Below are 17,168 nucleotides of genomic sequence, written 5' to 3' on the forward strand. Positions count from 1 at the left end.
GTGTAGAGGGTCAAACTGCAAATGCTACATTTAAGCAAGAAATTAATGAGCTCAATTAGCCTGGCTTGAACATGGTTACAGGACACTAATTAGATTTATTCACTGACATTAGTTTAGTTTTAATCAAGTTGCAACTTCTTTCACTTTTTTATATCATTTAATAGCACACATATTTCTTCTTCCTTTTTGTTGAGTTTTTAACCAAACTAGCTCTCCCAATTTTTTTTAGGGTTCTAGCATGCTTCAAAACTTATATATATAAACATAAATTATTTTCTGAGTTAATAATTTATATAAAAATTTAAAAATAGCAGCAAACTTAAACCAGTGAACTCCCTTTTTCTCTACCGAAGCCAATCTAATCTGGAATGCTTTCACCGGCGAAAAGGGCTTGAAAAAGAAAAAGAAAAAGAGAAGGGCAAAGTCATCAACGAAAGGGAAAAAAAAGAAAGAAGAAGAAGAAGAAGAAAAAAATAAAACAAACAAAAAGCAAAAGGTTGAATGCCACCTCCCCTCCCCATCTCATCCCACATGAGCTTTTCTTTTCCTTCGCTTTCTTCTTTGGATAATGCTAAAGCTAAAGCCAACCACGAGGGATGGCATACTCTTTGATGATAGTTAGCATGTGATGGTTTGTGATCTACTGTCTTAATATCTGAGATTGGATTGGCTTCAGAAAGAAAAAAACTATGATGCAAGCAATTGATAACAGAAAAGAGAAGCCAGAAGGACATACATCTTCCACAGTTCGCAAATAAGTTCTAAATCATACGACCAAAATAACAATTGAGATTCATCATCAATTCTTTTGTCCCATTTATAATGCAGTTTGCTAGAGGGAAAGATAAAAACCCAAGCCTTGAGAAAAGATTGAAACCCTTTGTGAGTAATAGAAAAAAGATACTGAAACCCAAACATTCTTTATTCTTCTTCTCTTTATGTGAAAAAATAAAACCAAAAGTTTAGTAGATACAAGTCTTTTGGTGATCACACGCTTGGCTCCTTTACCATCTTGGCATATTAACAATATAAATACTGATGGGCTGGGCTGGGTTGGGCTGAGACCCAGTTGCTCATGGGCTCACAGAGGCCTTTCCCTTCTTGATAGATCTCTCTTTCTAAATCCATGGTTCCAATCCTTTGATATGCTTTAACCCAACAAAGATTATGAGTTAGAAGATATTTCCATGAACACTGAGGTTGATAATAGGTGATTTGATTCATACTCTTCATACTTCGTTCTTACAAGAGTTGGTCCAATTGTTAAATTATGATGAACTAGATAGATTTATATTTCCAGATAAGCAGAATAAAGATATGTGATGTTTAGGTGGCCGGGGGGCTATTAAATAGTTGAGAGTAGAAGACAACAAAGTAAGACTTGGAATCAGGAATATTAAAACAGTCCCCATGTCTAGATTCGCCTAACACATCCAGAGAGTGTTAAGTTATGGCTGGATTTGGTTGACTTAGAACAAGAACAGACAGGCTTTGGTCGACCTGATATGAAGTACATAAGATGCATGAATCTATGTATATAGTCTATCGACCATAATATTTTAATCCTTGATACAAAAAATTAAAATAAATTGCAACGTATTAACATGCTATTGTATAGCTCTACATAAGATCTAATTTTGAGATCCTCTCACATTCATTTTAAGGAGATTGAGATGGTATAAATGTCAACCTCCGGAACTCAGAATACGTGGAATGAGTCGGCTCGCACCGAGTCCCTAACTTTGTGTTTAGTGATGGAATGATGAGGATCCACGTCAGAATTGTGGATCATACCGATCCATTTTGCTGTCTAATACACGTGCGTGCCCCTCTTATTGTTGTCAATCATTAGCAAAAGCTGCTGGATTTGACTCGATATTAGCAACATCGGAGCAGCATATCTTATCTTAAGATTATTCTGTAGCAATTAATACAACCCCACTTGGTTTTGCCACCTTCCCTTTCCGCAACTACAATGGTTCTTTGCCACACTAATAGACAATTAGATACAGGCGTCTTAATCCTAATGGAACCCCCATGAGAGAGCTTGAGTAGGTCTTTATACATCATGTATAGAATCTAATCAGAGCATAATTCTTTACGATTAAACCCCTCTTTGATGGTACAATAATTCTCTAGGGAAAATGATATAGTATATAAATATAAAAAAAAATCTTCTGCCACTGATTAGAGTCTGATAATACTATCTGATTAATCTAATCATAGCACGTGAGTCTTATGATTTCATTAGCGGGACCAATATCATTTATTTGTACTTTATACATCAGTAAATTGTAGATCAAGTACTTATAAACTAAAATGACTATTTTGGAAGACCAGTGAATAGATTGACTTCATGATGCCGAAAGTTTTCTCTTGGCGCTAGCCCAAGCGCTCTGCCAGAGCTCAATTGCCACCTTCTCCCTTTTACGTGAGGGGTTCTTCTCGTCGGCTTTTTCTCCTCTCCACTCGTCTAGCCGATGTGCTAGGGGAGGGGAGAGGCTTTCTCTCGTAAGGTTTTTCTCTTTTCTCTCTCTTTTCTTTCCACTTACTTTCTCTCCCTTTTCGCCGGGTTAAGAATTAGTTGAATGAGTGGGTGGTGGTGTCGAGCCGCCTAGGCTAGGCTCGTCACCTTCTCCTTCTCCTATTTCGGACCTCATTTGCTTTTAACTTCGTCAATTTCTTGCTCTGCCCTCTTCATGCCCCATCTTCATCGGGATCTCGCTCTGCTCTCTTCTCGTCCCCTTTTTGTCGAAATCTTGTACTCAGTGCCTCCAATCCAGCCGTCCCCTCTCCGGTCACTGCTAATGGCAGTTCTTGGCTCATGTTATAGTTTCTACGACCCCTGCTCTATCTTCGCTGTTGCCGTAGTGTTGTGGTGGTCGCTGGCTCCTCCGGCTTGTTGGAGCTCCAGGCTGCGACCTAGTCAGTCTCCCTCTGTCACCATTGCCATCCCTCGCCCTGCCCCGCCTCGCCCCTTGTTGGGCCTCCTCTACTGCGGTTGCTATCAGTGGTGGATCTGCCATGGCAATTGTTTGGTGGTTTTTGACAAAAGGTCGTGCTAGGGTCCTGTTGTCGCTTTAGCCATTGTCGAGAAGGGTACCATTAGGGCCAAATTTGGTTTGACATTTTGATTGGAGTTTGTTGGAATGGTTTGACCAGTCTTTGTGCTTATTGAGTCTATTTTGTCTTGTGAGGAGCCATAGGACATTAACCTTTTGTTGAAAAAGCACTGTGAGTTTAAGTCTCTTGTAGCTTTTTCTTCTTTGCAGGACAGTCTTGATAGGCCAAGAGGAAGGCTTGTTCTAGGGCCGATGTTATATCCCCTTTATTTTATTTTTTGCACGCATACTTGTACATTACATGTTGATACTTTGGATTAATTGTTGGTTAGTCTGGATTTGCCAAGAGTGGGGCTTGTTATAAGATGTTATCTTATCTCCGCTTCTTATTTTATATCATATTGTAACCATTCCTTGAAGTTTATTAAATCATCTATTTTCAGACACCTTTAAAAAATATATATATATAAATAATGAGTTTATAAGTTAGACAACCGAGTCAATTTTTATAAAAGATATGCTACAACCGGTTCACATTAATCATGCATATATGACACTAAATATCACCCCTAATATATATATATATATATATATATATATATATATATATATATATATATATATATATATATATATATATATAATATATATATATATATGAGAAATCAAACCCCTAATATATATGAGAACTTAATTATTGGACTTGTTATTTATTTCAATAAATAATGTTACCTCTTTTAAGGAAAATAACAATATATATTAAAAAGAAAGAAAGAAAGGAACTTCCATTCCGAATTGAGTGATATGAAACTATAGCGGAGAATCTGATCCTGGACTAGTAAAAGCACCCACACACACACGTTTGGGTAGCAACTAGCAACTAGCAAGTAGCAACTAGCAAGTAGCAACGTACCTTCCCGGTGTAGTTACCGCAAGCCTCCACTGGATCCCAACAACGGCACAATATTAATAATAGTAATAGAAGGCTAAGGTCTTCTCTCTCTTTTTGTTTGCATCTACGCATTAGTGGCGTCTAGCCTGGCAATCGGGCATCTCTTTTGACATCTTTCTCGTCGCTTTACACAGTGCGGATTCCAAAACCAAAAATTACTTTGTCTTCAGGCTGAGGCTGCCTCTCTCACCTCCTTTAGACCACTTCTTCCCCCTCCTTTCATCCCTTCTATTCTCATCACATCCTCTCATTTCCCTTATATATATATTTTTTTCTCTCTCTTTCTTTTGGAATGGAGATTTATTAGATTGAGAACGATGTCTTTGTCCTTTATGCTTTCCAAGTTAACAAACGGGAGTCACTGCCATATTCAGATACGTTCTGTATATTTGTCTGATATCAACATCAACGTTGTATTTTTCAAGATTTTTTTGCATCAGTGAAGTGCACCTCTTCAAAATGTTAATTGCATGTATGTTTAAGATAAGTATAATACATATAGCCGACTAATCTAGGGGTGAAAACGAGTCGGATTAATTTCGATCCGACCTGCTATCCGACTCGATTCGGATAGAAAATTTCTATTCGCGGATAGAGTTTTTAAAAAAAATTCGAATACGGATTCGGATAACGGATATCCGTTTACCCACATATTATTTTAAATGATTTATAGTTTTTAGTTTGCTTATTTAAATAGTAAATATTAATATTATTACTAATAATATATTATATATTATTTATAGAGATCAATTTCTCTAATTTTACATATTTGACATACAAAAAATTTATTTGTTGTAAAACTTTTACTGTTAATTATATCTAAATAAAATATTATAATTCTTTTAAATTCAATCAATATTCGTTTAAGATATGATCTCTATCCAAAAATTATATGTATCCGTTTAGTTAGGATATGATTTTTCACCCCTCGACTAATTACATTGGATTCTAAATATAAATTATATCTATCTGATCCTTAAATAACCACAATTCGAATCCAATACCTGTATCCGAACCGAGTCCGATAGGGTTAGGGCACGAACAGATGGGATAGACTTACCCACAAAGGGCTGACGTAATACGCGGCGGGTCTCTGCCTATAAAATAGGAAAGAAACAGCCGAGCAACTTCGCTCACGCACCACTTCGGAATCCTCGCTCCCCCTCATCTCTTCTTCTATTTAAAGAAGAGCTCTTCCCGATTTCTTCGCAACTTTGCATCTAGGGTTTCCATTGCTTTTGGTTCTCTCTTCCTCTCTTTCTCGCTTCCTTTGCTCTCTCCCTCTCTCTTTCTCCTCTCGGATAACCATAAGAGATCCTCGTTAGGTTCGGGTTCTTCACCGGCGTGGCAGCAGATCATCCACCTTTGTTTTGTAAGTTCTAACCCCTGTTGGTCTCTATCTTCTTCCTCCTGTGTTTGAGTTTTTCTTTTCTGTTATTTTTGTGTCCTTTGGTGAGTGGGTTTTCTTTTTCTTATGTGGGCTTTCTTTCTTTTTGTTGATTTCTAATGCTCGATTTGTCTTTACGTTGATTTGGCATAAGAGAAAGATTAGGTAACTTTTCTATGTTCTTTCGTCTCCTACATGAAAATCTCGTTCTTTGTTGTGCCTGATGCTAGATGCAGATGTGGTATCGTCTCTTTGTACGTTGCAGTTTCCAATTCCGTAGATATATGATATGGTTGTCCTGTTTTTCCTGCTTTCTGTTTTGCTCTAAATAAAAGTCGGTTCTTTTTGTGGTTAAAGTGTGGTCTGAGATGGTTTTTTTTTCAGTTTTTTTATAAAAAAAATCTGTACGCTCTGTTTATGTGCTCAGGTCTACCTTTCTTTTTGCTCTTCACGATACCTGGATTTTGTTTTGGTTTCTCGTGTGAATTATTTGATGCGTTCTTGTTGATAAACGGAAGTTGCTCTATTTGTTTCTGCAATATTTTCTTCTCTTTAAAGTTGGTCAGAAGGTATCTATGTTGATTTTACTTTATGGGACGAAGAAGACTTTGATCACTAATTTTTTTCCTCTTCTTATGACGGTGTTCGTGCAGAAGTGTTCATGTTCTAATGGAGTCCAAAGGTGGTAAGAAGAAGTCTAGCAGTAGTAGTTCATTACAGTATGAAGCTCCCCTCGGTTACAGCATTGAGGACCTTCGACCTGCTGGCGGAATCAAGAAATTTCAGTCTGCTGCTTACTCCAACGTAAGTAGGAGGAGAAGAAGAAGATAATATTTCATTTCGATCTATGAACTTGATGTCTTTGTGTATCTAAATCTAATATCCTTTTTTTTTAATCTGTTGCAGTGCGTGAGGAAGCCATCCTGATAGCCCTTAATGCTTTTCTCTCTAAAGTAGGATTTCTTATATTTTCGTTTTGCCTTCTGCTTTGAACCAATCTCTCTGGCTAGCTGCTTTCTGATAACCAAACCTCTCTCAATCTCGCCTTGCCTTCTCCCTCTCTGTTCTCCATCATCCCCTCCTCTCCTTCTCACACTTGTCCAATGACGATGACGCTGTTGGATTCAGCAGACCCTCCCCCGGTCTCGGCGATCGGGTTTGAGGGTTATGAGAAGCGCCTAGAAATCACTTTCTCAGAGGCGCCTCTTTTTGTGGACCCCAAAGGGTGGGGCTTACGTGCCCTTTGTCGGGCCCAGATTGACTCTATTCTGGATCTAGCTCGGTGCACCATTGTGTCTCAGCTCTCGAACAAGGACTTTGATTCTTATGTCCTCTCTGAATCGAGCCTCTTTGTGTACCCGTATAAGATCATCCTCAAGACCTGTGGGACTACGAAGCTTCTGCTCGCCATTCCTAGAATTCTTGAGCTTGCTGAGGAGTTGTCGCTTTCTGTTCTATCTGCAAAGTACTCCCGAGGAATGTTCATCTTTCCTGGCGCTCAGCCCTCTCCCCACTGCAGCTTCTCGGAGGAGGTGTCTGTCCTTAATCGCTTCTTTGGCAGCCTTAGTTCTGGTGGTAATGCTTATGTGGTTGGTGATCCTGCGAAGCCCAAGCAAAAATGGCACATTTATTATGCTACCCAGAAGCCCGAGCAACCTATGGTTACTCTTGAGATGTGCATGACTGGATTGGACGCTACAAGAGCATCCATCTTCTTTAAGAATTCACCAGATGGTTATTCCTCCTCTGCCAAGGAGATGACAAAGCTCTCCGGAATCTCTGAAATTATCCCTGAAATGGATATATGTGACTTTGAATTTGACCCCTGCGGGTACTCGATGAATGGCATCCACGGGCCGGCGCTCTCCACTATCCATGTGACCCCCGAAGAAAGTTTCAGCTACGCAAGCTACGAAGCAATGGGTTTCAACGCTGACTCATTGGTTTACGGGGACCTGATCAAGAGGGTCCTTCGATGCTTCGTTCCTTCAGAGTTCTCTGTTGCAATCACCATCTTTGGCGGGCGGGGGCTCGCAGGGACATGGGGTAAAAAGTTGGATCTAGACGCATATAATTGCAACAATATGGTGGAACAGGAGTTGCCTGGTGGTAGTCTTCTGATTTATCAGAGCTTTGCTGCTGGTACAGCGGTCTCACCGAGGTCCATCCTGCACTGCTGGGACGGGAAAGAAGCGCAGAAATCTATGAAAGATGACACTTTTGATATCTGCTGGGAAGAAGAGGAGTAGAGGATTTCTTTTATATTGAAAGTTGAAAGTTTCTCTTTGTTGCCTTTTGGCTTATTTAGCTAAGCAGCCAGCCAGGTTATTGCTATCTTATTATGTATGGCTTGAGTCAATTTGTATTAGTGGAGTGTAAGAATAAGAGCGCTCTAGGTGGTTTGCTGTGTCTGCCACAATGAGCAAGTCTGTTTGAAACTTTAAAATGGTCTTTAATTCTTCAATGCCTGTAATAGAGATTTCAAATATTGTTTTATCTAATGCATGGGCACATTCTATATACTGTACGATTTGATTTCCTTTTCCATGATCAGATTTCCCGTTGATTATATGGTACAATTGGAATTATTCTTTAGTATATAATAAGATCCACTTGCTCTTGTGCATGCTTGCTGGGGTCCTGTTCTTTCGATGTTATTGCAGTCTTCCTGTTTTCGGTGGGGTCTTTTTTTAATTATTATTATTATTATTATTATTATAATGTTGGGCTCTTAATCACAGTGTTCATTCTCTGTTCTGTCTGCGATAAACTACAGTTCAATTATGATCCATAGCAAGTTTCAGCTTAAATTTGTCCTAAATTTCACGCGATTGCTTTTGGTATTCTGTGAGCCTTTCTGCACTTTTCTTTTGCTGAAGTATAGGATCAATCAAAATCCTTGCTACTGAAACCATTGTAGCTTTAAAGAGTGTACATCTCATCTCTGCAATTTCTCTTTATGCTTTCTTTGTATGACTTCTCTTTGCATGCTGCCTCCAAATCATGCATACAAGACGTCAACTTTTGACTACACGCAATTGTCTGTCATAGATTTTGGCCATTTGGGATGGCCAAAGACCTCACCCAAATTGACCATGCTGCTCGTCTTTAGCAGTATTCTATACGCAAAACTTCTAGATTCATTTGTATTGAGATCATTTTCTTTATGCAATCTGAAATTTGTTTTAGTTTTATTTCTAGTGAAAGTCTCACCGAATTAGAGCAAAGGTTGCAACACTGACTGACAGTCTAATACATAAAAATATAGGGATAAAATGACAAGGCTCTTTGACATAAATGCTACACTTAACTTAGATAACACTATAAAATAAAACATAGTATCAAACTCGAAGACACGAGGAAAATCCAAACAAAGAGCGGCCCCTATTAATTTATAGAAGAGAGAGGCTCCGGGAAATTTGTTTCAGTCCTCGTTCACTTTGTCCTTCTATTCCAATGTCCTTTTGGATATTGGAGTATAACAACAAAGTTTATAGGACTGTGATCGTGCCCCTTTTGTTTCAGTCCTAGATTCCCTGTTGGACTAGGTTGGCTCCAACCATATCGAATATTGATTAGTTGTTCACTTTAAAGGCGAGTTCTACAATAGTTTTTTGTTTTGTTTTTTTCTTGAGAAGAGGAGAGCTCTACAATAGTTAACCTTTCTTTGGATTTGCAACACTTGCATACACTTGCTCCTTTTCCTTTTTCCCCTTTATTATTGATACTGATGCCGTCCTTGCATAAATAGTGCATAGCAATGCTCATGAGAATAATTGAATGCACAATTGCTCCATTATTTTGGTGCAGTGGTCGGTTGGTCTCTATAGTTCCACCCATTTAAGGGAGGTTGTCAACGCTGTTACCTTGAATGGCCACTATAGACATCAAGTTTACAGTCTGTCGTGCATCAAGAACAGAGGAACCGGATTGATATGAACAAGGAAGTCAGGTCATGACCATGTTGCGATGCTTCAGCATCATCCTCTCCAGCCATCACATGCATTTTGCCATGCATATTGTGAGAAATTCTCAGAATGTTCACCGATTAACTCATAAGTAAGTGCCTCTTATGCATCATTTTTTGAAGGGATTGGCTTGTCCTAGATCTTAGTGGGAGTACTGTTGGGATGTAAGCGGAAATAATTGTGTTGGTAGAAACTAGGGTTTGGATTTAATAGATTATATATATGTTAACACATCAATCACACATATTCAATAACTTTAGTCATTTGTTTATGGTGAATCTACACCGACAAAATCTATACTTTTTAGTTAAATATATTTTACCATTCTATATTTTGTTTTACTTCTAAATACATATGTATTGAAAGAGAAGATTTAGGATGAATTAGTGGTCCAAGTTAACTTTAAGTAGAAAATCTGATGCAAATATGGAGATTAAATAAGTAGCAAGAATCCAACTAGGTGAGACACCTTTTAAAGATAATTATTTCCATATCTTAAGTCTCTGTACTGCAGAAGAAAGATAAAAAATCACACTTACATATCAATAAGCAGCCCTTTATCCTCTCTCTCTCTCTCTCTCTCTCTCTCTCTCTCTCTCTCTCTCTCCAGCTTTCTTTGTAATCCGACAACCAAATAAGACATTAGGAAGAAGGCCAGGGGTGTTTCAAGGCCAAATAGATGCTCCCATTGTTTAGCCAGTAGGCAAAAGATCTCCCTCAAACCCCACTTTGTCATCAGATCTTATCAAATCAAACACCAAACCATTCCTCACACACACACACACAAAAAACAGCCAAATCTTTGTGCCTTGCTTTTCTTTTTCTTTTTTCTTTCTTTTCCTTTCTGTTAGCATCTACAAAAACACACTCAAATGCATAGCTGGGAAGGCCAGCTTTAGCATCTTGTCCAATCTCCTCTAGTAAACTTTCCCTTAATGAAGAAGAAAGCAATTCGGTTTTGGTCCATAAACCAAAAGAAAATTCGGTTCCCATACAAATTAAGCCAAGCAACAGTAGACAGAAGGTTGAAGAAGAGATGGGAGGAAATTGACAAGACAAAAAAGCAAAAGCAAACCGAATGCTACATTGCAAGAAGGGAAGAACAAAAGGCAAGAATAAGAGTGAGCCAAGCTTACATACCAATATTGCTATTGTCTCATAGCACCCTTCATGATCCTTCATGATCACCATCATATATGGATGCATATGCATGTGTAACGACCAGAAATCCCACTTCATTCTCATGATCAAACAGTGAACAGAGCGAAGGATATAATATTTTTTTTTCAAATCAAAGCAAAATTACAAAAAATTATATTATAAAATGGGAGATAAAAGAGGAAGAAAAGAAATAAAAAAGGGAACGAGTGATTGAGCCTATTATGCCAATACCAAACTCCACAGCTAAACACACATTTCAAGACAAGAAACTACTCCCCAACCTCTTCATTTCCTTCACCACTAAAAGCCCACCATGCCATTGGTGCTTCTTCTCCTTCTTCTCCTTCTTCTTCTTCTTCTTCTTCTTCTTCCTCTTCCAAAGCCATGAAAGCTTCTCCAAGCTAGGGAGGACTAAAACAAGTGTGATCCTTTTCTTCTCGTTTTTCCTTGCCTTTTCTCTTTGTTCAGCTTGGTGTTGGACCCACAAGGAGGGTTGCTTTATGCCCTTCAATCGATCTCCATAACTCTATTAATCTCCTTCTCCCCTGAAGACAAAAAGAGAAAAAAAAAGAAGGAAAGAAGGGAGGTAAGGTCTCTCTCTCTCTCTCTCTCTCTCTCTCTCTCTCTCTTTTGCCTTTGACCCCCTATAACTCTTTCACAATCTCCTTTTCACCACTCCTACCAAATTGAATGCATTTTATTACAATGGACAACCAACAAAGTAATAACCCTCCCTTCTCCGGCTCTCCCCAAAAATAACTCTTTTCTCCTCATAACTCTTCTTCCTTAATCCGTCTCTCTACTATCTAATCCATACGAATTGCACTCTCACCTGAAAGAGATAGATACATCTGCCACCCCCAGCATGGAAATGACCAACGTACCCTCCACCATCCCATCCCTACAATAGGACAAAGCAAGGCCTGTTTGGTATATTGGAATAACAGGGTTTATCCGTGAAAAACTCTTATCTTACACGTTCTTGACAAACAGAAATATGATATGAAAATGAAATTGACCTCTTTTATTCTAACATCTTTATCCAATCTATTTATTCTAACTTTTCAAAAGTCAAATTGCCGAATTATAATATAACTATAATCTACATTTATAATTACTATAATATATTAAAATATATTTATAGTCAAAATATACCTGACGGTAAAAATTTCCTGTCATCTAAATTTAAAATTATAAGTTTTCTTTATCCCGGAATTGCCTGGACCGGGGCATTTTTGGAATCCCAACCCCCCCGGATTTTAGGTATCCAGGGTGCGAAGTTGGACCGCTCGAGCCTAATAAGGGAGATATATAAAATTTCCAGCACATCAATCTCCCACCTAAAATTGACCCAAGAAGTGGACCCCACTAGCCACTGCTGCTAGAACCTTGGAAAGCGGATTACTTATATCTATATATATATATATATATATATAGATCAAACTTTGGTATATTATATATGTGATTATATAGTTTAATCTTTATAATTAAAATAAGAAAGTGAGATGGATGGGTTTAGAGTAGTGTGTCTTCGACGTCGCAGTGATAGCAGCTGCAGCACAGCAACTGCTCCCATGTGACCAGGCCTGCCATTACCACGAAATTTTACAAATTACACCCCCAGGCCCAGGACCAGGACCAGGACCAGGACCACTGACACGCTACCCTCTGCCCCCAAAATGCCCCCGGGATGGCGACAACAGCATAGGATGAGACAAGGGCGATACGGTCATTTCAGTTCACAAAAAAGAAATATAAAGAATCCACTTTGGAGTAGAAACCCATAGGCATGCACTACTAGCTCTTGGCTTTTACTTGCATTTAGAAACCCAAAGAAGGCTACGAGCTTGTGACGAGGGTATGTTAGACGGAGGAAAAGAGAAAAAGAGATTAGATTGCACTTAGATCTAGCCTTTGAATCGAGCTACGAGGCAAGACCTCAAAAAAAAAAGGGCCTCATAGTGGGATGTACACTGAGCTCGTTCGTATAGATAATAGATTAGATTACAAGGACTACTAGTGCTTAGAATATATAGATGAAGAGATAAAAGAGCTGTTAGCTAATCTCTTTGCATTAAGAAGCTGAGAAGATATAGTTACTAATTACCTTTACTTTCTTCTTTGCCTTCTGTGTTTGATGGCCAGTAGTAATGGCCTTCCTATTGTTTTTGAGAGAGACGTGATCGAGGTCTCGAGAAAAGAGAGAGAGAGAGCTATCTGCTATAATATTTTACTTATAATTTCTTTGAAAGTAGGGTGACGGCTCTTAACTGCAGCAGGGATGGAAAGTAAAAAGGAGCTTCTTTTGGGGGTTCTTTTTGAAATTTACCATGAACGAGGTGATCTTTGAAATTGGACGTATTTTGCGAATGGGACACCTTTTACGGGTCAGGATTAATTCGGAGGGCATTTCTGCTTATTAGCCTCAATTTTAGATGAAATTGAGGCTCTCGTCCAAAGACAAACCTAATCCTGGCCAAAGCTCAATTATATATAATTATGTATCCTATAATATAAAAAAGAAAACAAGTGATATTTTATTAATTACTATGTATGCATGATATAATAAAGTATATAGGCACTCATTGATTAAAAACTTTCAACGTTCTTATTTTTATAATTATTAATTAGCATAACTAGAGTACTAGATATGACTGTATATAATGAGACAAATAGATGGTAGATGTGAACTTTTTCCCGAGCAAACAATAGCTCCGGAAATCGTGCTGTGTCGTGTGGGATGACAAAACCTTTTTGCTCTATAATTTATTACGTGATCGGCACTTCACCTCATTGGCTCCACACCTCGTAGAGAATCGAAGGGGTAGGATATTGAAGGGGCTAATTGGAGTTACTTAAAAGGAATTTTTATAAATCATATATTATATTTTATGTATTTTATGATTTATATTTTATTTTTAAGGATTTTATAATCTGATCCCTATTTTTCTCTATAATTTTTATTTAATATAGTGGATTAACCTAGATGTTACTAAAAGAAAGAATATCATATTATAATATATAAAATAATTTATAAATATATAAATTATTTCTATCTTTCTTATTCTTTTTTTTTTCTTTTCAAACAAGACGAAGAAGAAGAAAATGAGAAGGAGGAAGAGGGGAATCAAGAAAAAGTGGTGGTGGCACCGGTGACGATAACAATGGAGGAGATAGGTAAGAAAAATGATGGAAGAATATAGAAAATAATAGAGAATAGTAAGGATATTTTAATAACTTAGTCGACGCTACTCAAAATAACAGTCAGAATATTATATAAAAATTATATAAAAAATAATTAAATTATAAAATTATTAAAGACGGAGTATAAATTATAAAACAAATAAAATGTGGGATGTAATTTATAAAAATCGTCGCTTAAAAAAGGAAGAGTTATTTAATATATTTCACTGTCTAGTGTTTTTTCTAATGCTTTGGGATTTATTCAAATATATTGATGTTTCAACTGAGAGCAATAGGCATTTGGTGACACCAATGACCCATGACCCATGCCATGTTATATATAGGTTTCATTTATGATGATAGGATGTGACAAAAAGAAAATCAGGGCTAGGAAACATTGGACAAAGACAAGTTGTACTGTACACAAATTGCAACTGGAAGTCATATGGGTTTGAATGTTTGATCTCTCAAGTAAACATTAAAATTAATATTTAGTATACCCTTTTATAAGAACATTAAATATATACATATATTAGATTTGTTATGATTTTTTAAAGATTAATCTAATTATATATAAAAAAGCCTAAGCATTTAAGAAACGAAACGAAAACCATTAACTTATCAATTATGTTAAAACTTCAAGCAATTAGAGAGCAGTGATTGCTCTCTTTTTTGTTATATATTAACTTTAGAGCATGCGTACAATATATTGAGAGGCACATAAAAATACTATATCGATCACCAAATATTTTGAAAGGTAAACAGTAGGTTGTGCAAATCTCTCACAGGCTTTGTAGCCCAGTGAGGCAAGAAAAGAGGCAGAAATAGGAAGACATGGCGTCTGTTATGCAACTCTCATCAGTGCTCCATCTCGTCTTGTAATAACCACCAGTACATCATAGATTCACAGGTGGGACACAAATCTGACCAACTTGGGTGAGGAATGGCATGCATCCAGTTGATCATGATCCCAAATTTCTCATGCATCGATCCACGTGGACCCGTGAATAATTTCCTAACTTTGGGGATTAGATTCTCAGCACAGGATCTATTTAGATGGATACTCCTTGAGACGTCTAGCTAATCAGTGATGGAAGAGGTCTAGCAAATCTTATTTCTGTTGAGCAATACTTGAGTAGTAGTACAAGAGAAGATGGTTCTCTGTCTTTTAAAGTTCCAGTGATACAAAAAAAGAAGAAGAAGATGCTACATATATCTTCCAGTTATCTCGGAAACAAACATGATATATATTTATATATTCTGGTTCTCTATCTTCCCTTGAGGAAGCTTTTGCACAGCTTCTTCCAGAAGTTTGTATCAGGTTCAGCAGCTTCCACCTTCGCCCAGGCATCCTCAGCAAAACCTCTCTAAAGATAAGAAGACATTCTTTAATGTCACCTAGAGAATTCACTCTATGAATATTTCTCAAACATATGTACGTATATAGATATAGACAGAAAGAGATCGATTACTTCAATAGATTCATTGCAGATGAGGCGATCGATGATGTTGTGCAAGATATCTTTCGAGTACTCGGGATGCCCTTGAATACCAAGTATGTGGTCACCGATGGCGAACATCTCAACGCCGGTCTTCTCCGAGAAGGCAAGCACGTCGGCGCCAAAGGGCACCTCAAACACCTGCTTAATTAGTTCATCAAAAGTTGATTCTTTTAGTACAATTCTCTGATTACCACTTGCATAAACAAAAGGTGAATTTTCGTCAAGTACGTAATGCTGTAAGAATATTACTGCCACCACCTCATCTTGATGGCATTCAATGATCTTGGCATATTCAGGGATGTCTTCCAATGCATCGGAAAACCTACATTTGAGCAAATTCTCGGCCATGATCACCTTGCTAACATCAATAGCCCATCCTGCATTAGCCTTTCCGACACGACCGCCTAGAGCTCGACATAACACCTAGAATGAACACACTAATGTTAGAACATACAACACTAAACTACCATTCGCTAACACCTTAAGGTTTTTAGAGTTTGATCGACGAATGATAGTTAAATGATCAAAGATATATTGGCTTACTTACTTGGTGGCCAAAGCAAATTCCTAGGATTCTCTTTTGCATTGCATTCAATGTTAGGATAAGAAAGCAAAGCCTTAAAATCCAAAGATCGTTTCCGTAAGCGTCGTAAGGGCTACCGCTGATCACAAAGCCGTCGTAGTCAATGAGATCTTCCATACTGGGGAATTCTCCTTCCACCACTCTGAACAAGTCCCACTTCTCACCTTCATCACCAAAGGCTTGCACAAAGACATTAAAGTAGCCACTGTACATCTTTATAACGTAGTCAGAGTCCCTTGCAGCTAATAAGAGTGCATATCTCCTCTCCTTTTCTACCTTCATGGCTGTGGAAGAGAAGTTGATGGGCGAAATAAAACTAAGAGATATGGTGAGATCGAGGAGTGGAGTGTGAAAGTCTGAATCCTTGATGTTGTTGGAGAGTACAAGAATGCTTTTTATAAGGAGTAAGGGCGTCTGCAACTTTAGCTTTTGGTTTCTTTCTTTCTAAATTCTAGCCACACGTAAGTAAACCATTAAAGTATTCATAGACAAAATTCCATTAGTGCAGCCCTCGGAAGGATAAACTTCAAGGGATGTTAGTTGCATTACCAATTTGTTTCGCAAGTTGAAATTTGGTTGAAATACTTTTGAAGTGCAAATATACACTTGAAATATTCCTCTTAACAAGATAAAATTTATTAAACAAAAGGAAGTCTTCCTAATGCGGAAGAACAAAATCATAATAGTGTTATATATGAGCTAACATAGGATACTTGAATCTCTTAAAGAGGTTTTCTTTTGTTGTAATCTTTATATATTACTTCCATCGCAAGTCTAGATGTTCAACTTATTCCCCCTCTTTTTTTTTACTGCGATCCAGAAGTAACATACAAGCTTCTCAAGAATATCGAGTCGGCTAGTACACTTTACTCCTCCATGTCTAAGACTTGGTGGTGGACTTTGAGAGCAAGTAAGCAAGATTCTACCAGTATGGAATATATTTGTTATTAACTTGGTCCATGCTATCTCCCCCGCAGCAAAAGCTCTTGGACTGGTTGAACGCTGGAAGAAGAAGCTTGCATGAAACAAATAAGCTTGGACCAACTAGATATAGTAAAGTTGGTAGGTATCTTTTTCATGATAAAAAATGTCATAGGTTTAACTCCAACCCTAAATAATATCATAGAGAAAATTGTTTAGTGATTTGATGGTTTAGCTCAACGGCTTAACTTGGTTGATGGCTCGACAATGTAATTAGTTTAGAAGAACAGTTCGACAATACAATGGCTTGGAGTAGGTCTTGGCAGCGTTTGGTTCGAAACAATTGTTCGGCGACGCATAAGATTTAAAGTTTAGACTAAAAGCTTAGTAAAGATCTAAGTGTCAATGTATCTAGAGATGGCCTTTGTCCAACCTATATCTAACCTTTG

At 37.7% G+C, this 17,168-nt stretch overlaps 2 protein-coding genes across 3 annotated transcripts; one reads left to right on the top strand and one right to left on the bottom strand.

The window, feature by feature from the left end:
• The first annotated feature begins 5,144 nt into the window (after window positions 1-5,144).
• Window positions 5,145-7,921, top strand: LOC140777907 (S-adenosylmethionine decarboxylase proenzyme-like). Its single transcript, XM_073122322.1, has 3 exons — window positions 5,145-5,386; window positions 6,055-6,205; window positions 6,308-7,921. The coding sequence occupies exon 3, from the start codon at window positions 6,505-6,507 to the stop codon at window positions 7,648-7,650; it is 1,146 nt and encodes a 381-aa protein (XP_072978423.1). The 5' UTR covers window positions 5,145-5,386; window positions 6,055-6,205; window positions 6,308-6,504; the 3' UTR covers window positions 7,651-7,921.
• A 6,880-nt stretch (window positions 7,922-14,801) lies between these two features.
• Window positions 14,802-16,246, bottom strand: LOC140778965 (gamma-glutamyl peptidase 3-like). Of its 2 annotated transcripts, none has more exons than XM_073123880.1 (4): window positions 15,763-16,246; window positions 15,474-15,638; window positions 15,186-15,353; window positions 14,802-15,111 (listed from the first exon to the last, which is right to left on the bottom strand). In XM_073123880.1, exons 1-4 carry the CDS (start codon window positions 16,078-16,080, stop codon window positions 15,067-15,069), a joined length of 696 nt encoding a protein of 231 aa, XP_072979981.1. In that variant the 5' UTR covers window positions 16,081-16,246; the 3' UTR covers window positions 14,802-15,066. The 2 variants fall into 2 exon arrangements, with proteins under 2 accessions (XP_072979981.1, XP_072979980.1); XM_073123879.1 differs by having other exon boundaries at window positions 14,802-15,080; window positions 15,763-16,241.
• Between the last annotated feature and the right edge of the window lie 922 nt (window positions 16,247-17,168).

The sequence above is a fragment of the Typha angustifolia genome, chromosome 15 (assembly GCF_048772165.1).
Source record: "Typha angustifolia cultivar Huaian chromosome 15, ASM4877216v1, whole genome shotgun sequence".
In the NCBI taxonomy this organism is placed as follows: domain Eukaryota; kingdom Viridiplantae; phylum Streptophyta; class Magnoliopsida; order Poales; family Typhaceae; genus Typha; species Typha angustifolia.

Excerpts from the sequence above, each read along its gene's own strand:
- LOC140777907 (XM_073122322.1), top strand. The coding sequence starts at position 6,505 with ATGACGATGACGCTGTTGGATTCAGCAGACCCTCCCCCGGTCTCGGCG.
- LOC140778965 (XM_073123879.1), bottom strand. The coding sequence starts at position 16,080 with ATGAAGGTAGAAAAGGAGAGGAGATATGCACTCTTATTAGCTGCAAGG. Across the intron at positions 15,639-15,762 it reads GAATTTGCTTTGGCCACCAA|GTGTTATGTCGAGCTCTAGG; the intron begins GTAAGTAAGCCA and ends TGTTCATTCTAG. Across the intron at positions 15,081-15,185 it reads TCTGCAATGAATCTATTGAA|AGAGGTTTTGCTGAGGATGC; the intron begins GTAATCGATCTC and ends TCTTATCTTTAG.